Here is a 21,636-nt window from a genome sequence, read left to right as displayed (position 1 = left end):
GCAGGTTCAAATCCCGATCCAGTCATTCTCTTTGTTCATCTTTATAATCTATTAAAATCTGTTATTTATGGCTATGTGCATGGATGCTTGAGGGCAGTGTTCTGTATTCAGTCTGCTGATAGGAACAAAGAGAAGACATTTTGAACTTCTGCATCTCTGAATCAACTACAATGAGACCAATCTAAAAATCAAGACACAGTTAGTATTATTCTGTCTGTCCTCAAGTCAGTGTCATTCTTGAACTTTACTTCCTGTTCAAAACTGACTTGCGGTTTATGGGCACACTCTGGCTGAAATGCAGCTAGAAGGCTCAAAAAGAACACAAAATAACAACCGCAATCCCTCTTGGACAACAGAATTTTCCGGGTTTTCGGCACTAGCTTCGGGCATTCCGGGGAGGGTTGGACACCGGCACAAAGGAATCACAAAGCCTCGAGCTGGACAAATTGCAAGGAAGGGCAGGCCAATATCTCACCACAAAATTGCCACTTCCTGAAACAACCAAATGAAAAATCGACAAACTGCCTTTAGGCCGGTGAGTCCATTTTGAATCTTACGCAAATCACAAGTACACCAGTGTGAGACTTCAATACAAATATTTTATACTGACAGCCAAAAGCGCACCCTACAAGCAACAAAGGCTTACTTTCAGCTAAGCATTGTGATCTGTCACACAGGTGTGACAAATCAGTCTTTTGAGTTCCATTGCCAGTGGTCGGTATGGAAATCTCCTTATGGCACAATACTCATATTCATATTGCAGCTTACAACTGATGCGTATCTCACAAAAGTACTAGAGATTTTACTCCAAATACAGCTAAACATGATTTTTATTACAAACCTACATTTTTATGATCATAAAGGTGAAACTCGGGACAGTTTTTTGACCCAAAATCCGGCAACTGTGTGGAGAATTCTGACAACATATTTACAGAAATGTGAGAGATGAAATGGGATGACACAGAGTACAGAGACGTGCAGGTATTCACATTTTTGACCAACTATATTAACAGTAGGAATAAGTTAGAATGAGAATCCTACATGAGAAATGACATACCACTGACTACAAATTTTTAAACAAACCCTTTGAGGGTGGCTTTACAAAGGCAAAGTCAAATTCCAGAGAGTCTTATACTTGGGGGCGACTTCCTTCTGTTAGATGGAGTACTCCTAAGGCAAAACACCTATAGACCGCCTATTTAAAATATATCACCGCAAAGCACCATGCAGGTTCCAGAGTTTACACATTCTCCAAATCAGTCTGATTACAGCCTAGATGATTATGATAACCAAAGAATAAAAGGTCACTAAATCAGAGAATGGTGTCCGGTGCTGGTTGATAATTGAGTTCAATCCATCCCAACAACCCCTTCCCTGCCTGGGTGTGTATATGTCCGAGGTGCCACCCGTAGGTTCTCCAGGGTAATAGTGGTGCAATACCCTGGCAGTAGGCTGATCCAAAAGAGTCTACTCCCTTGGCCTTCTCAGTTAGACCGCTTGCTGACGTTGGTTGAGGACAACTGCGGGTTGCCGTCCGCAGAAAGACTGCCACACAATGCTGACTGGTACTTGTCACTTGTACTTGTCAACTGATGCCAATGACCACTTCCCGTTATTTTCAACTTCAACATGAGGTAAGGTGCACTTTGGTATACTCCAACCTGTGGTCAAGTGCCCACACACCGGTATCTGGATATTTCATTCCTCATTTGGACAGATTTTTTCCAAGGACTTTTCAAAGGTGGATAAGGCGACAAAGTCAGCATATACAGAGTCCATAGCTGATTGTACAAATGCAAAGACAGCTTCAGATTCATCCGGTAGGTCGATTAATAAACAGGCCCGTAGGCTGGGGGGGGTTCAAGGGATTCGAACAACCCCCCTCCCACTCGCTTCTGTGTTCCGCTTGTTGATGGTCTTTTTTTGTGTGTACTGAATATTTTAAATAGACCGTAATATTTGGCATACAAGCCACGGCTTATATACGTTGATTCTCAAGCTCAAGGTGACCACGATTCTGCATATTAATTGAGTCAATCTCCAGTCATGTGTACCATCAGGAAGTTCCGGCAAATACCCAGTTAAGTTTATTCAATATTGGAAACTACAGTGTACAAGTCTTACCTGCAACCTTTGGTTTGCGACAGACATGCAATTTTTCAATGTTGTTTTCCAAAGCACATAGGCCTTTGATAGGCCTTTGTATAAAAGTATGTGTTCACAGTGTCAAAAGTTCCGCTTTTGGGTTTGACGAACCCCCCCCCCCCAGTCTCTGGTTAGGCAACAGGCCCGACAAACTACCCCCAACTCTGTCCTTGAGATCACACTTTATCCTCATTTTGATAGACTGCACTGACAGGGAATAGTTCTAGGTTCAATGTAGGAATGTGACTTACGAGGCTAATTTTTTTTTCAGTTGTGTTTCGCAGGATTATTATGCCCCAATTGCAACCCAAACTAATGGCCAGGCTCTGCTCAGTGGGGCAAGGTTTGACATTCACATTTCTTGAGCCCGACAGTGATTGGGGTATCGGGAAAGAATTCTTTTCATTGAGTCACTCAGCATGCTTTCTTTCCTTCAACAGCATACTGCGAGCATGGCATCCACAAAGTCATCTAGACCAGAAAGAAATTTCAAATAGTTCCTTGTGGTTTCAAAAGGGGCACGGCACTGTCATAAAATCTAGGGACAAAGTCTGTATAGCTGCTCTGGCGAAGAAATGTATTTGTCATCCACCGCGGTGATTGTTTATCTCTTCCAAAGAAATGTTGCTGGGTAAGTTTACGGGCTTAACAAAAGTTACCAGAGTGCCCCCCCCATAAGTCAGGGATATCATGTGGCAACAATCTGCTTTTGCTGAGCAAAACATTTCAGCATTTAGCACAATAACCTGATCAGACAAGATCCTTTCAACTGGTGAAATCAAACAGTGCTCTCCAACCTACAGAAGTAGCCCACCAGCCCAGGGTTCGCTTGTCTCCAAACTTGTAGCCATCAAAATTTAAAGGCGAACCACCAAGTTCCACATTTCGGTTGCGACACTTAAATTCTCAAATATTTCAACTTACACAGCATAGTCAAGACTCCAGACTGAAAATACCGGTATGTCAAGAAATAAACCGGATTTTCAACAAGGTATTCCATGCTCCCCCCCCCAAAGTTCATTTGAAATGGGGCAACTGGGCAGACATGTAGTAAATATGTACCAATAACACCCAGCCTTTTGAAGAGGGGCCTGGGCAGCGGCGTATCCACCTTTTGGTGTCGGGGGGGGGGGAGGAATTGAAAAGCGAATGCAGCTTAGGGTTCATTCAACATGATAATGGGGAGAAAAAAATATCAAAAGCTTATTTATTTGATTTAAATAAATATACCGGTTACTTTCTCTCATATTCACCTATGAAGTATTCTCAGTTTTAAAAAAAATCCCGGGGGGAGGGGGCAATTTCCTGCCCCTTCCCCCCCCCACTGGATATGCCACTGGACCTGGGACATTTGAGTGAAATGATATTTCTACAGTATTAGGAAATTCACAGGCCGAGTGTGACTCATTTTTCCACAACCAAAGGAACTTGCAAGGAGCTATCCCAAACCCTCCAAACTCTTAACAAGAAAACCAATGACACCAGTATTCTTCACACTTTAACACCTGAAAACAGATGTACATAAATATATATATGTAAAATTCTTGAAGCCAGATTCTTCGACAAAAATGCACAATACTTTCAATTCCGAACTCACCTCTCTGTAGTTCCCTGCATCCAACTGGTCTGGTCTCCTCAGACAAACTGAAAACCTTACAGTTTACACAGCTCCCGGTCTGGCAGAGTTTCCCACGAGCCAGCTAATCTCATTTCCTTTCGATTCACACACTTATGATAGATAACTCAGCACAGCTCCAATCTGCAGGATCCATTTCCCCAGTGGGTCGGGATAAACAAGACGTCTGTCCCTCTGAAGTCTGTCTCCTGCATTGCTGTTGGAGTGTCCAGCATTCAATACCACAGATCTTTCAAAGTTTCATTACCTGGGTTTCCAGCACAGTCCCCATGCCAGCTTGATTTTGAGGTCATCTTAAGGTCACCAGGGCCTTTTGGTTTCAGTTTCTTGGGATCCAACAATTCAGCTGTAAATTTCTCCTCCCCACCCTCTACAATAATCGGCAGGCTCGGCCAAGCGTGCGATCCACTTCAACCTCTTATTCAGATGTGCCAGCATGGACTTTGCTGGTGGATTAATCCCAACAACAGAACAAGAAGAAGAAAAACAGGACTTTTTTTTGATTTGGACGGAACTCTGCGGCTGGAATAGCCATCGGGCTCATCGCAAGTCACCGTGAAGTGTGGCCTGATCGGCTTTCCCCCAAGTGATTTGACAATCACTGCTCTTTATTCCCACGGGTCATTAAACTGGCAGGAAATGGCCATTTCAATTTTTTAATATACAGGGTCTTGATTTCTCGTGTATTTTTCTTGGGAGTTAGATGAGTTTTCCTCATTTTTGACCCAATTCCATTTATGAACAGAACCTCTGTTGTCTGTTCTGCAAAACAGAAGCCTGTCTCCCCTGACAATGATGCTATTCACGTTTCGTACTAAGGAAAAGCCTAAGATAAGACACTATAAACCATGTCAGAGACAGTTTGGTGAATATATCAAAACTGCTTGACCTTCATATTGGTACATCACAGAAGAACATAGATTATGCATGTTACATGTAATTTCTACAATCTTCCTTCCAACTCACAGCAAACTTCATCCTGGACACAGGCATGTTTTATCATGTGGATGCCGGCAGATACTGGGAGGAGACAGAATGGCATTTCTGCCCAAAGTACAACACAAGAGAATCCACTCTTTGAAAGTTTCAAAGTTGCCATGCTGATTCGTTTTCCAGTCTTCTGTAGACTAATTTACCACAGCACAACACTTGTGCGCATTTCTTATCTTGAGGCGGGCACATGCAGAAAACCACAATATGCTATTGGCTGAAGCAGCATGTAATGCATGCATACTACATGTACATGTACCTGCCAACAGGGTGCTCCTGCAGAAATGGCTTAAAACTAATTCTGCTTATCAGCTGAGCCTGTACAAACACAAATATAAATATCGCATCATCATTCCAGAGAGGCACCCGCTAAAGTTAATCCCAGATCCAAAAAGCTGTAATGTCAGATGTCAGCCTTACCTTTTCAACGTTTCTAGCCCAAGGAACCGCTGTGCAGACTTGAAGACATAAAATTTGACAATGGCACCACCATAGCGGAGACAAATTCGGTGAAATATAAAAAGTATTGTCTGTCTTATCAGTGCATGTTCCAAACAAGACTCAAATAATCTAGATTAAGAACTTAGCTATCGGGAGGGGTGACACCACAAGTCAGATGATAACTTGAGAGACCTGCCGATTCTTTTGTCTGCCTGGGGAGAGGACTACTAACTCAAAGTCCTTACACTTCCTGTTAAACAAAAATACCGGTTCACCTGGAGGCCAGTAACCTGAATAGAAAAAAAACACTGTTCTGGGGGATCATATTTGAGTTTTGAAGAGTTTAAATAGTCCGTCCCTGTTCATTACTAACTTGAAATCCGCCTCGAAGTCCACCCATAAATGCACATAAACAGATCGTATTATTTGCATTACGTGACTGACGTGCCTGTTCTTATCAGCCTAAATATCCCGATGATTTGGCAATGTAGGTGAGTTTGAAAAGAGACCCAGAGAAAAAAAAGCTCAATATAGTTTGTTATATTTCTGTTCAATAACACAAGAAGCAAGAAAGGACAAGCATGTCTAGAGGAAGAATTTTTCAGCAGTTTTTCAAACAAAGAAAATGTCCAAAAAACAATTGGTGTTATCATTCACAGGCTTCTGTTGGGCATAAATGTATAGGTAACTCTGAAACAGGTCAAGTTTCTGGCATACATGTGTAAAGACAATTGACTGAAATGGGACCAGAGAATATATCTGATCTCAAATGCTACAGAAAAGCACATTCACCCAAAACATTCACCGTCTCCTTCCATTTGAAGATCTGTGATGGTATCACTGGCACCCGCCAAAACAAATCTGGGAGATCCCAGTGACAGAACTGTGATCTAGTCTCATTGCAAGTCATATCACAAGTCAGGGTTAATAAGCTTTGAAGTGACAAGGAGTCAACAACGGCAGTGGAAATACCTTTGTTATAATAGTTCATTTGGGTAGCTTCCAACTTGAATGGAGACTTGATGGCTTGGGATTGGCTAGTGAGGACTTGAAATTGGCTAGTGATGACTTGTCATTGGCTAGTGGTGACTCTGGATTGGCTAGTGATGGCTGTGATTGGCTAGTAATGACCTGTGATTGGCTAGTGATGACTTGTCATTGGCTAGTGATGACTTGTCATTGGTTAGTGATGACTGTGATTGGCTAGTAATGACCTGGAATTGGCTAGTGATGACTGTGATTGGCTAGTAACGACCTACTGTAGGATTGGCTAGTGATGACTGTCATTGGCTAGGGATGACTTGTCATATAGACTAGTGATCATGATGACTTATGAGGGCCTGCAATTGCCCAGCAAAGATTTGACTTTTCCGCAAAGGAACCATCTTGTCTCAAAATCACTCCTCCATTTTCTGACATCAACCCAACATCATTCATCTCCCATCAATACCATGTACACTTATCAAAACCTTTCTGGTATTTACACGCTTATCTTCTCTTATCATCCCATTTCAATGGTTAAACGCACTGTCATTATTACAAAAGCCTGGCTGTATAGCACAGTGCAAACATGCTGAAGCTAGCTACATTCAAACATCAGATCTGTTTACTCTTTGATTAAAACTGAACATCTGCATCATACATTTAGTAAATGTATGGGCTGCTTTCTAGAGAGCGGGTTTATTCCACAATTTTACACATATAACCAAATCCCTTTCCTCCAAAAAAAGTCCCTCTGAAGTGACACACCGTGAATTAAAAAGCTCTAACATCAGCGAGAATAGTGGTGGTTCCGACTGATTTTTATCATAAGCAAGATTTGATTACAGAAGCAAACGGCTCGGGTGATTCAAAAGTGCTTCTGACGGCTCGCGACTCAATTTGCTGGACTGGGTTACAACTGAGATGGTCTACTATCTAATAAGTCAGTAATTTGGGCCAAGACAAGCAGAAGAGAAAAAGCACTGGAAATTGTTCAAGGTCAAGAACGGGCGGAGGAAGACAGGTGATTACGCAAAGTCGAAAAAGCCGTGAGCACAAAGGGCCCACAGGCATAGTCTCTAGGTCGGTCCATCAGAATCCCTTAGGAATGATTGCGCTGTGCTTTTTGTCACAATGTCCGGTTGGTAATTTTTGATCAGGGATATCTTGGATGCCCGAGTGCATTTCAACATGGAAGGGAACTTCCAACAGCTTGGTTAAGCACAAATACTTGTCCATTGGTTTTGTGGCTCTCCTCATTTCAGTCCTTAGAAACATACATACATTTTTCCAATTTGGAATATAGATACGAGGCATGCCCCTACGTAACAAATAAAAAATGAAATTCCATCATGCCTCCATACTAATAATGCTAATTCACTCTTGTGTTGATTTTTGTTTTGAATATTTGATGGAGATAAACGTCACTGAACTGAATGGAAAATGGTGTCTTCAAATTATCAGGTAGAACCTGGGTCCGATATGAAAGTTTCACCTCCAAGCATGCATATGCACAGGTATGACTGGGTCAAATTAGTTCAGCACCTGGTCTGATGTCATCGTAGAACACAGAAGGCCCCAATACTGCCAGGATGAAAGCAAGAGCTTCTGTGCTTATGAGCAAGAAAGACAGTCAAATGTTGCTTCCCCCGGGCTAAACAGAGATGAGAAAAGCTGAAACATCAACAATATGTTTGTTCCTTCAGTACTTCATCTCATTTTGAATGACAGGTTATCTCCAGCCTTACCAGTGGTTACTATTTTTGTCGCTCATATTCGGTGGGGGAAAGCTTGCTGATTCCCCTGTGGACATCAAAATTCAAACAACTTTTCTTTTCATTTTTAGTCCAAATAAGTTCAACAGCCTGGCGGATGTTTGTCTCGTTTTTGTTAATCCCCCCTCACCACTCTTCTGAATCCTTCCTCTGGATTTCGTCCTAATGGCATGCCGTCTGGGCAGATTTATGCATTGATTTAAGCACGTTCCCCATTATCCACGTGCAACAATAGTGCAACTCCACAGGAATGTGGCCATTCAATTATTCATGTGAAGCCCCATGCAGCTGTACACTGTGAATATTGTTGTTAGTTTTCAGAGGGTGGGAGTTTCGTCAGCTGAGTAACATTTGCAAGGTTGCCCGTGCCCAGGGGTGACAAATGGTTGAGGGTGTGAATGACCGAGGTGTGGGTTCGTGAGGGCCCGCGGATGGGCCATGGAGATAATGTATGAAGATGGGCTTCGTTCTTTGTTGCAGCGGCAACCTCATCGGGGGCACCGATGACAACTAACTTCTCTGAGCTCTCATTGGCTAGATTTTGCATTACCTGGGGCTACTTAAAAGGAGCCGATTACTTCGATATTTGCTGCAAACAGAAAACGTCATCAGCTTAGCTGAAGCAGGTTACCAGCCAAATATGCACATGATGTGTATGTGTAACTGCCTCTTGGTTCCTTGCTTGTTTTTCCTTCCCACCATATGTAGAGCCCTGGGTACATTTATGGTACATGTGAAGGGTTCACTGACTTCATTAGCACTAACCCCCTGGTAAAATCATATTGAAATTGGAGGATTGAGGACTAAGCACCAGTCCATGAAAGAGGACCACACAGTCCTCACTATAAGCTGTAAATTCAGCATTTTTTTCTGTACAAGCTACACAAGAAATCCCAGTTCATGTGGGTACAGCATACATGTACACGTACATGTAGTCTTGTTGATCGGTGTATATTTACCAGTCCACAAGACAACTTGAAAACAATTTTTTTTTCTTACAGGCAACAACAGTTTTCACACATGGTTGTATTCTGGGCTATACAGCAAAATCTTCGTCATTTTTTCCATTATGTACACATTTCTTTCCGTCTAATCTGGATGGAATAACTTCTGAGCCAGTAACCTGCTGTAAGTCTACAGATTCGGCTGGCAATGTACATGTAGTTATTCACTGCAAACTTTGAAGAAAATCTCCCATGCACACACGAACGTGCACATGTAACTGACTCCCGAAGTTCGGACTCTGGTGGGCGTGTAAGGAATGTTTGACACTGGCTGCACAATGGATGGTACAAAAAGCAAACACGTTACGGTGCAAGCTAACACACACACAGTATCTCTATGCCCTTCCTGGCTGAATTACCGAGTGAATCACCCAAGCGAACAACGGGGTACAAAAGAAGTTGGAAAAGAGGGTTGAAAACAAGGGGAGAACAATGGAAGACAAAGCAACCAGAGATCGTGGGCGGTGGATCACAGTTTTAGGCACACAAGAGAGCGACTGGACAGCATTTGTGTGGGAGTATTTCAAAGAAGACACTGTATCGTAGGGATGTCAAAAAACAATTCTTAAGTTCCAAGTGTGGCTGTCCATCAAAAACCCACACAATTTGAAGGCAGGAAGAAGCCCACATATGATTCAGGGGCCTCGCCATCTTTGCTTTGAAGAGGGAAGAACAGGATGGAATAAGTGGTCAGGAATTCAAAGAATTTGTACGCAGGTTCTCCAGACACCACGTCAACCACATGCTGCTGAATGCAGTTCACCATTTGAATAGCTACATTGTTCTCTGTGACATCCATGATCGGCACCCAAGGTTTAATGTAGACATTCACTCTGAGTAAGGATTTTCTCTTGACAACTGAAAAATGATTCTGTTGTTTTGTTTTTTTCTTTGGGTTTATGAGGTCCTCCCCTTACATAGCACACATGCCTGTGTACCCTCCTCTTAGAGAACTCTAAAATCGACAAAAACTTGAAGTAAACAGGATGACAAAAGAAGAGGGTTGATGAAACCAGGACTGGTTGAGTTCATTAACATTCCTCGGGTGTTCCTGTTTGCAGGGGTAAAGAAAATAGCGGCAACCTGCTTCACTGAAAGAGTATGGGAAACTTCTCAGAAAATATTTACAAATTTCCCCTCACCTGCATCAACACCAATTACTGGTAATTGAAACTGCACTGGCAACAATAACAACTGGCTGGCAAGCCATCCACTGGCTAATATGGTCAGCGTTTATGAGGTGTCAAGTGTTTCTGTGTTGGATCTGGAGGAACCCTCACAAGCTAGCTTGTTGGCTTAGAAAAATAACATTAAACAGTTGATGGTTTGGAAGGTATTGTCACACTCAAGCCCAGTGTGGGCTAGCTGTTAACAGTTACAAGCTCTGACACCACAAAGCCTCTCTTTCTGAGTGACATATTAACTGTGACAAGAGCTTCAACTCTAGACCATCATGGTGTGGAAAAGAACCTTGTTCAGCAAGGCCAGAGCAATTTATCAGAAAAGGGGGAACCATTGAGGACAAATGTCAGAAATTACAAACTGAGCACTTAAGGTGGTCATTCCCCTCACAAGAACGAATTTCAAACCACTGAGTGATAATAATGACTTTGAATATGAGCTAATGGATAATGAATGACCAGGACAATACACCCTGCATGAACCTTTGCAATTCATGTTTATGGACTTGTTCAATTTCTCCAATGAAAAATTAACATGATAAATCTTGTTCGTCTGAATCCATGAAGCATCTTTTTTTGCTATAGTGTATTTGATAAAAACCTCTATGATAATGTACATGTAATTCAGTAAATTTCAATGTATTTTACTTATTAAAATAGCCTGCTCAAGTACAGGGGTCGTCGACCCTAGGTTCACAGACCTGGGGGAGGAGGGGTGGGGGGTAATTATTCCCAAATTGGTTCAAGTTATAAATCCAGGGGATTACCCTATCATACAGTCTAGCACACACACAGCAGTGTCTGGCAATATAACAGCATGCAGTAAACACTCACCAACAGAATAGGCCAGGAAGTTCTTGGAGCTTTCCTCCTAAAAAGCTGTGCAAAGGTAAGGGGGCAAGCAGGGACCAAATTTGGATTCGCTTGATGTGTGATATGGTACCATGTTGACTGGCTCCCCCCCCCCAACTTTTACTCAATGTGCACAAATACTGCATTAAGCATTTTCTGCTCTGTGAAACTGGCAGCAAAGGCCCAGTTCAGTACTGGAAGCCTGCAGTTCCCTGTGGAATTGTTTCCACTTTTTTGAAGTTTGTAAGCACAGATGATTCAGAGTGGAAGCTAGCCCCAGGTACACGTATAAATAAGCATGCATACATGTACATGTACACTGGCTTGTGTATGGATATCATGGAGTGAATTTCATGAAGCCTTACATTCAGGAATTTGCTATGCACAAGAATATTTCCTCTTCCCTGACCAGTAGTCCATAACGTCATACAATGTACACCTCTTGTAAACAGTTCTCAGTTAATTTGGGTCAGTGAGTGAATTTCTGCCGAATATGTTTTCAGCTTTTAAGCTGTAGCAGCCCTATTTGAAATGGATAACATCATAATCACAACTTGATTTTTCTTTGCTTTCAATCTTCCACAAGATAGTGTACCATTAGGTTAGTCCATAAACAAACATGTTTACGCCAAGCCAGCTAATTTTGGGGGGATTGGGGATCAATACCTAATGCTCCTAGTAATGAGTGGCGATTGCCAATTAATCAATTCCAATTCAGTTCCTGATTACAGGTGACGGGACGTGTTCAGGCGGCAGAAAATCAATACGCTCCAGGCACAACACAAAGTCAGAAGGGAAACTGTCCATGTATGTACATGTACACAACGCAGGCCAGCATGGAGTGGTTAAGATGTCAATACAGGATTATACAAGATGAGATCAAACTGCGGTGAACTAACATGTCGGCCTACAGACATGCCGAAAGAACACTTTGCATTACAACAGCATGGAATCAGATAAAACTTCTTTTTAAAAAAAAAAGGGTAGGAAAATTTCATAACCAGCATCTTTTTGAAACGCCCATTACATGTTGGTCATGTACATGGATGACCTCCGCCTTAACCCTGCATTATCCATCAAAATCTACGAGGAGAGATGGAAAGATTTTACAAGATTGAGGGATGTACAACTCTAGCACATTATTAACTTATGCACATATGCAGGTGTGCGTGGGGTTTGAGTGTGTTACTGGTTTCCAGCAAAGTGAAAAATTTACGAGTCGGTAATGTTTCAAGCAAAAACGGACAAAAAAAGTCGAGATTATGAGGTCACTCAAAATTGATACAATAACCACATGTTCTGATCAGCTCATTGGTACACCGATCTGTACAAGGAAGACCAAATGCTGTGAACGAAAGGAAAATTTGGCATTCACACCTTTTTCTGCCGTTTGGCTTTAAATATGGAACTCTCTCCAAATAATCATAAGAATGCATCATCCCTGAACCACTCTTTGAAAACTGCTCTCAAGCAGTGCTTCATTGTTGAATTCATGGTTCTGTGCTTATTGAGGATTTTGTAACCTTTGGAAAAGGCATTTGGAAGTGTAGGCTCTGGTTGACATAACTCTGTTCATTAACATCCTGCCAGCAAAATATTGATGACTACGTTTTGAAACTCGAATCCGAGAGTTTCAAAATATTCTTAGCTGGTATTTTAATTTTGGCTTCTCCCTTAAAGCTAACTGCCAGGGCAGTCATTCAACAGTCAACACAGCATAACAACGCCGCTTCAGGCCTAAATAAGATCGCCAATGATTATTTGCATAAAAAGGAGAATTGATACGTACTATCAGTTATCAGAATATGACACTGGTATCTTTTTAGGGCCACGGACTTGAATTGAACTGGCCAAAGGTAAAGTGATGCCTTATCAAATATTTTCGTGTCTGAGCAGCACAAAGGCATGCTTCCGAGTTGGATTTCAGCGTTGAAAGAGAACTCGCAGCGTGCCCACACCACGAACATGTTCGATTCTCAAAAATCTTTAAAGAGCCATATGATCAAAGAAGCCACTGCTGTGCTTTAATGATGTTATTATGGTGGGCACCCTTTTTTAAAACTGTTTCCTTTTAAGTACCAGACTTTCTGAGACCAATTGACAGGATTTGAGATACACTGTAAAGTACACAACAGCAAAATGAAATTCATGTTTATACATGTACCTCTGATAAGACACCGGAAATATCTCGGCCGATTTTTCATTTGAAATTTTCAAAAAAATACATTATTGGCATCATTTCTTACCGTTTTTCCTTTCAATTTGAAAATCAGCACAGATCCGCTTGATGTAGCACCTTACGTTTATGTTATGTGATTGCATTAATTAAAATTTCAATGATGAAATCCCAGCACGTGTTACTATATGACATTGGTGAAGGTTGCTTCTCGAGGATATGTAAACAAAAGTAATGTATTTGCACAACGGCAAATACGTTACATACAATACATTTGGAAGCTGAGGGAATTTGATCGGTTGTACAGTTGTAATGGTAGTGTTCAGTAGCTGTGTCAACACATAAAACACTTGGACATGAACCTCAAATTTTATGCACACTGAAAACAAAAGCATCCACAGCTTCTGTGTAATTAATACGCGGAAACCTAACTACTTGTAACGTGGGCTGGCTGAAATTTACTGTGCCACTCTGAACAAGAAATCAATCTGGACAGCGACTCAACGGTGGGCCACTGGGGAAATAAATTTGTTCCCTGTCCACAGCAAAAGGCACTTGGGGAGAGAGACAGCTCTCCTGCAATCGCAGATGGCATTTGATACTGATCAATATCTCCTCGTTTAGGCCGACAGGGCAGGCATGGGGCTAAAAAACAAAAAACAAAAAAAAACACAGATGGCATCATAGCAGCAAGACAGATGTATTAGCCCAGAGCACACAGCAGGAAGATTTGCTCCCTTCAAATCATCAGAATTTCTTCACTCACTCAGGGTTTGTCCATTCGGGCGATCAATTTTTTTTTTTCCCGAATCGGTTCTGGCAGGTGGGAGCCAATGTCAAGGGAAGGATACTGTGCACGGGCCTATTCTCAATTGGTCAAGGTGCATCGTTCCCAGTCACCGGCTGTAAACACAAACACTGGCATCTGGTGAAAAAAATAAGCCGGCTCGTGGAGGCCTGGGCGAGGGAGGTCAAAGCAAACTTGTTTGTTTTCACCCGCCCATCTGTGACCATTAACACCCAATGGAAAGTTTCAATAAGAATGACAAGCTGCAATTGGATCTACTTTTATAATTACAAGTCCACAAAATATTTGTGGACATACTCATGTCTCGCAATACTGGGCAAGTTAATCAAGGACCATAGTTAACCACAGTTCAACTAACTCTAATCGAACTCAGGCTAGTCTACACAATGGTTGGACTAGTCGTGTCAACTATTCGCGACCAGCCTACCAAGGTTGGTCACATCGTTGGTTGCCATAAACAGTTTTTAACAACACAGTGCAGAGAGGACCAGTTATGAGAAAAATGCCGGAAAAACAGTATGTCAGTAGTAAACGACCATTTTCAGGTTTAGTTTTGCTACTATGCCCTTCCTGAGGCCACCCTTTCTCCCCTTCGGCCTAACGGCCTGACAATGATGAACTAGGGTCGCTCGCACTTCAACTTCACTGCACATGGGCTAGGTACATGTATGTCACAAACCAATCACTAGCTAACTAGTTATCTTTGATCGAATTTGTCCACTGACTCGGACTCAGTGTACTTGAGTATCAATATAGTTTGCTTTGAATCTGTCTTGTGAGGGAACTATTACCTATGATATAAATATGCTGCACACTTTAGCAATATAATACAAGACAGGCACTTCATACAATTTGATATAGGTAAACGTCAAATTTCTTTACCACAATTTGCCTGGATAAACTATAGCCATACAAACAAATGGTCTCAATATGTCCCACAACCAATCCTAATTTTTCCCCCTTTGCAACATCAAGGAGCTACTCATAGAACAAATCAGCCATCAGGTACATGTATGTGCTGGAAATACGCAGACATTTTTAGTCTGATCTCTATAACATCCAAACTGTGTACATGTCAGCACGTAATCTAGCTACCTGGATTTCAAGCAACGTACCATACATGTGAAAGTCAGAATTGGGCATGCACAACACACTGTAGGCCTTTTGTGCTGTGAAACCTCTTTTTCAGAAATAAGAGAAAATTACACAAATGTGAGGTTACACTTGATTACTCAACATTTATTTGATATAAACAGTTTTTCTGGCTGGTCTTGTATCACATTCTGTGTAATCATGCACATATGTATTGTGTAGTGGGGCATATTCCAAGGGTGAATTCCCAACCATCACCGCACACAGTCAAAATGGCCTTCAAGGCAAATAAGATGATTGGTGACTTACATGTAAGCGGTTGTGCACGACTTCATAGAAAATCCCTAGCTCAGCATACACCTGCAGTAATGATTTGTCAAGCCAGGCCCTCCAAGGGTGGAGAATGAAATATTTAAGAGTCCATCACTAGACGCAATGCTGAAGTTTGTTTAGTCATGCTGCTGAAGGTCATTCCACACTAATAAAGCCGATAATGAGTCTTAAAGGGTTTTAGCAAAACCAATTTTTGAAGGAGTCATCTATGGATGACTCGAGCCTAATTAACAACTGCACACAGAATGCATTGAAGTGACAAGATTTAAAACAGCCAGTGAAGTAATCCCTGCATGATGAGGACATGTATCAAAAACTCTTCCAAGACTGGAAAGTGGCAAAGTGGCAAAACCTATCAAGTATATTTCCTCTGCAATAACAAATTCTTAATTGGAATGAAATCTGCTTGTCGTAATCCCTTCATCAGCTCTGATGCATCAACATCTTACCCTATCCCCCCCCCCAAAAAAATTTGAAAGCTTTAATGGGCAGAGCCGGAATGCCTTAATCAAAATCCCTTACAATAATATGATAATAACGATATTGAATCTTCCGCAAGGAAATAGCCGGTATTAGATTCCTGGGGTAGTTGGGATTGTAATGGTTAAAACTGTTCAATTATCTTTCTTTAATGGACATTACATTTTTTAAAAATTCCTTTTCAAAACATTTTCCCCTGGCATATGTGCCAATATAATCATCTAAGAAAGTGCCATCAAGCGCATTAATTTTAAACCTGCCTTCCAGAAAGCATGCTCCAATGAAACTTGCTTGCACAGGAAAAAAAGAATGTCAAAAAACTGTGGTAATTCTTCATTTCTGGCCCTTAAGGAAGTCCCCTAGGCAAACTGGCCGATATCTTTCTTAGAACTGACTTGAAAACGAGGGATTACCCCTAAACCTCACAGATCCTTTCAAATCTCCCTGAAGGTTTGTAAGATTATGCAGGATAGAACTCAAGGAGATTAGATCTTGGTCACCAGTGGTGTATCCACTAAGGGGCAGAGGGGGAAAGTTGCCCCCACCCCCAAAAGAAATTGGCCAATTTTTTTTAGCAACTGAAAGTACCAAATTTTCAAAATGCTACTTCACCTTTCTGGGGGGGGGGGATTTCTTTAGGATGATAAGAACTGGACCCTTACTTAAAATAAAATCCTATTCTGCCCCTCCCAACTCAAAACCTGGATATCCTAAACCTCTGTCCACTATTAAGTTTTAACGTACACTGTGCAGGAATTGGTGCCCCTCAAAAGTCAAAACGCATAGAGTCTGCTGTTTGCTTCAAACACAGTGGAGAATTTTCGATGAACTGAGGAAGGTTGCCATGGAAACAAATACCTTGGAAGTCAGGGCTCAGACTGGTAAACTACACGTTTGTATTCAGGTCAATCCCCTCTCATTCCACACATTTCTGACAAACAAGCTTCAATGATATTATTTGTGCTCATAAAATGTTTTCAAAATCTACAGCTGTAAAGGTAATAGTACACACTGCACAGCTTGACTGAAAACTGGCCTCTGAATTTCACATCTCAAACGACAACAATGTAACGTAATGACAAGGTGTGAGTTTCCCTAATCCACTGGATCATTCTGGAAGCTCTGTAGGGCCTTCGACAAATCCACTACGACGGCCCAACACAGCAAAATAGCTTAGCTCCCCTTCCCTTCGTGAAAAATCTGTCCGGTTTCGCCGTGATCAATGACGTTTACTGTCCTCCTTTCATCGCCAACTGCTCAAGTGGGGATTATAATAAGGTATTGTCGGCATTGTCTTCCGTTCAGGAACGGTCGGACAGTGCTCCCACTGTCCCCTTTTGGGATTGGGGCGGCGCTTTTAAAGGCCCAACATGATCGGTCGGCCAGAGAGCAACAATGGGTCGATAAGGACGGGCCCAAACTGGACAACAATGGGGGGAAGGCCATGTTTTTGGAATTGCTGTTTTTCCCCCTCCCCAACGGGTTATTCAAGGTGGTCATTGATGGGTTTGGAGAGTTACTCTTGACGGATGTTGGAAAGAATCAACTTCAACAAATTAAAGAATAGAGGAGCCCTATAGATTGCAGGGGCTGCAAAAAAAGCCATAAAGCCTGTTTCAAATCAACCACAAATAAATAACTTCAAATTTTAAACTGCAAGTCAAGAAGGGTGTGCATACATTTCCATGTAACTTTGTAAGGTCGGGAGCAATGTCTTGTTCCAACTTCTAACAGTTTTTCCTCATTTATGAAAAGAACCATTCTTGGAAAATGGAGGCACAGCTTAGTAATAGCACAGGATACCCTGTCTAGTGTAACCATGGACGAATGGTCCCACCAATGGAATGCAAATTTAATCACAGGCCTTTCTTTTTTAGTCGATGAGCAAAAAGTATGGTGTATTTCTTGTAGTAAAGAAAATTGGTTACCGGGCATGATGTCACAGATATACACATATGCTACTGATCTCAGCTGGGCTTTGTTACATATTTTCCACTTGGCAACTCTATAGATTTAGGCTCTGGTGACTGGATAACATGCAGGTCTAATAGGTGATGGAAATGACAATACAACAAAAAAGTAAGTTTAAAATAAATAAAAAAGTGACTCTTTTTACTTGGTATTCTGAGAAGTACCATTGGCATTTTGTGTACTATTCTAGTTCAGCTAGCTTGGATAATAAAATGATTTTAGAAAAGAGATTGAACATGAGCACTTCAGTAATTAAATTCACATAGCCATAACATCGTAAATCTCACAAGGGGGTTGTCAAAAATTGGCAATGCCACCAAATATAGTGAGCCACTGAACTCAGGAGTGTCAGCAGGGGCCCAAAAGCCACACGGGAATAGGAAATTTTTCCCAAGAGAAACACAAAGCCCAACCCTCGCCTGTGCAATAGGTGTAAAACTTGTCAACTTTTCAACAATTCGGGTACACTCGCCTCAACCGGAGCAGAAAGTTCCCCCTGCCAGCACAATGCCGGCAGTTGTTTGGCAGTAAATACAGGGTGGTGTGGGACTATAAAATGCCCAGCGTTGCACTTTTGTCAATGCCCGTTCTACTTTCAAACTATAAATCTTCTAACCTAGAAACTGCACCGAAGCCAATATATATGCCAAAATACAAAATAAAAACCGAAGAGAAGTACCACTAAATTTCAGGCAAAATATAACCACAAAACTGGAAAGAGTAAATGAAACTCCCAGCCAGTAGACTATACATTTGACAAGAGTTTAGACATGAGAAGAATCCTCGCATCTGGATCAAGATTCTACAGGCCTGTATTATAGTTTTATGTGCCATTTGAAGTCCCCTACATTTACCAAGACAACACTCATTGCCAGACTCTGTTTCACCAGGCCATTTCTGGCATTTATCGGCTCCACTAGATCTTTCAAAATCCACCCTATCCGAGGATTTTGCAGAACTTAGCCAATACTCACTCTGTCTCCATACAGAGGTACACCGTGGATGCCCCTCTAAAGATGAACTGATAGACAATGGTGGATTTTGAAAGCTTTAGGAAAGTTCCAAACAAAAATTCCCTCGTCGTTTGTGAGTGCAGAAGATGTGAGGGACTGGACTAAGTGGATGGCCATCATAGGAGGAGCCAAGGCCAACCCAGCGCAAACTGGACGACAGCCATAAAATGGACGATGATGCAATGAGTTAAAAGCCTCCTTTTGCAGTAACTACAGTCTAAAGTTTTTCCCACTTGATTTGCTACAGTAGACAGATATATAGGGGCTTTTGACTGATTTTGACAGAACAACTTTGTCAAGAAAGCATCTTTGCATAGGAGGGATTAAATTAACGGAATGAAAACAGAACGGTACTGTACAAATCAAAAGTTCATGCAGTAAGTTACTAACAGATAATAATTTTCAAACCCTGGTCAAGACCAACCACACTTCTCAGCTAGACTTGTCTCTTTATCTGCCATCTTCTTGCTCAACAGAAGCAAAGAAAAATGACCTCCAGTAACGATTAACTGATAATCCTGGCTGGAAACCAGAATTTAATCCTTCTAAAACCAAATCAAATCTGGTATTAAAGAGTGCAGCTGTCTGAAGAAGGACTGTAAAGCTATTTCATACAGGAGGGAGACACACCTGCAGACCTGAGTGCCTACCAGTACACGGGATGCATGAGTGCTATTGACAAGGGCCTGTGTGTGTGTACACTTTAGGCTTCAGGGGAAAACTGCACACTTTGTAGGGCAACAGGGCTGGAAGTGACAAGTCTGAACAAGTTTTGGGTTGGAAACAAGAGCAAAATATCAAAGAACGGCTTCAGCAGCATAGAGTTCAGTGTGTCACAATTTGATGATCAAAGGATTTGTACATGTAGTCTAAGCTTATGACGCCAAAGAAGGGGATGCTTACATAAACCAATCACAGATTCGCCACATCCTCCAAATGAACTGTGGCCTTGTCATCGTACTAACTGCACGATATGACAACCAGAATTTATGCTGAGCAAATGGCAAGCTACATGTACATAATTCAAACACCGTTTTGACGTCATCAGTTTGGTGATCATGCACTGTGACTACACTGACTTAACCAAAAATGACAACAAAATTGACTGTGCCCCCAAGCACAATGCAATGCCCCAGCAGAGTGGAAGGACACAGTGTTGAAGTGGAAATTGAAACGCGACAATTCAAAATCAGTGTGTTTAAAGTCAATGGGAAAAGCAATCAACCCTGCACATATACTAATATTAATGCAAAACAGAAACAGATTCGCCATAGTACAGTATGTGAATCATGTATACCCCATACAGAACTAGTTATTGGGGTAAGTTGTGCTAATTTTTGCCAGAAGATTCTATAATTCAGTACCATCCAAATATTCACTGATAACTGATTAATGGAGGGCAATGATATATTGAGTGTTATGTGTTATTGACACTTCACTTTAAACAAAACAAAAAAAATCTGCATCATTTTACCATAACAAAATGTATCTCATAACCTTTTAAAGTGGCCAACTATGGCATCATTGTTAAAAATATTACATAATTTTAAAAACTCATTTAATGATAAATGACCGAAGACGAATATCTCAATACTCATGTAGGCCTACTCCTGAACATGAGGGAATTGCCACTCCCATTGGATCACTAAACTTCAGCGTACCACCCCCCTCAAATACAAACATGACAATTTGTACATCATTAACAAATTAAAATGACACATAATGACAAGGGAATCCAACAAGTTCAGCTGTTGTGCAACTTCACAACCCCGAAAACCACTGATCATAAATCAAATGCCCACAACAAACCCACAGGAAGATGGAAATCTTACCTGAGATACTCCTGCAAACAGGTGTCGCAGTAGTGGTGACCGCACGTGGTGATCTGCACCGGCGCATTCATCGGCAGCCGGCACAGCGGGCAAATGTACTGCCGCGCTACCTTCTCGTGAAAACGAAACTTGTGCCCCGGCATGGCGACTGGCTTTATTTAACCAAAATCCTCCTCCTCAGATGTTTCTGTATTTTCGAATGAAGGATTGAGTACAAATCTTCGGTAGGTATGGACAGAGTTCAGGGAGTCAGCGAGTGGCGAACGAAACCGATTCAACCACTTGACAGCAGTCACACATCACCACCGAATGCCGTCCACTATATGTGAAAACAGCTGATTTTCGCTGCATGCATGCTTCGTGCATAATGCATTGCAGTGCGCGAATGCAATGGCATATCGGAATCTATATCACATACTTCATGTGTTTTTCGGCTGGCTCAAGAAAGTCGTGTAAGGGGTCTAATTTTTTTTTATTTTTGAAAAGTACAATCGTAGTAGTTGTCAGAACAACTTCTGTTCATTTGAAGACCAAATTTATACCCACCAAAAACATGAAGAACTTTGACATGAACTACATGTTCTGCCAAAGCACCACGTGCAGGTTGTTTTGTTATCGCTCACTGGTCAACCCGCGTGCATTCGGACCGTTCCATTCTGGCAGGTGTAGCGTAAATGGAAGAGAATGTAAAGTATATCTGGGGAAAATAATCTTAATACCTGACCCCTGTGGCTCATTACAGATGAATTGCCTTGTTCGAGTGAACATCTGCTGGTTCGGTATTTCGTAAGGGTAGAAAGTCCTGAGATTACGAAGTAATGGCGGTTTTTGTTTGACTGATCAAAGGGGGGTGTACATATGTTACGCAAAATGTAAAAAATTGGCTTTCGCGATTGTGAAGGAATAAAAAAAAACACGACAAACAA

General features: G+C 41.7%; 1 protein-coding gene across 4 annotated transcripts in view; it reads right to left on the bottom strand.

The window, feature by feature from the left end:
* Positions 1-21,229, bottom strand: part of LOC147798084 (TNF receptor-associated factor 4-like) — a 72,558-nt gene extending 51,329 nt beyond the window's left edge. For 3 of the 4 annotated variants that reach the window (XM_087140711.1, XM_087140713.1, XM_087140712.1), the window contains exon 1: positions 20,711-21,229. In XM_087140711.1, the coding sequence (XP_086996837.1) occupies positions 20,711-20,853 (143 nt within the window). In that variant the 5' untranslated portion in view covers positions 20,854-21,229. Of the gene's footprint in view, positions 1-3,742; positions 3,935-20,710 lie in introns of those variants that run through there. The other variant, XM_087140714.1, reaches the window with a different exon arrangement.
* Positions 21,230-21,636: the final 407 nt, after the last annotated feature.

Source organism: Acanthaster planci, linkage group LG09, assembly GCF_054643075.1.
Source record: "Acanthaster planci isolate LZ-2023a linkage group LG09, COTS_SCS, whole genome shotgun sequence".
In the NCBI taxonomy this organism is placed as follows: Eukaryota; Metazoa; Echinodermata; class Asteroidea; order Valvatida; family Acanthasteridae; genus Acanthaster; species Acanthaster planci.
This window is presented reverse-complemented; position numbering and strand designations above follow the sequence as displayed.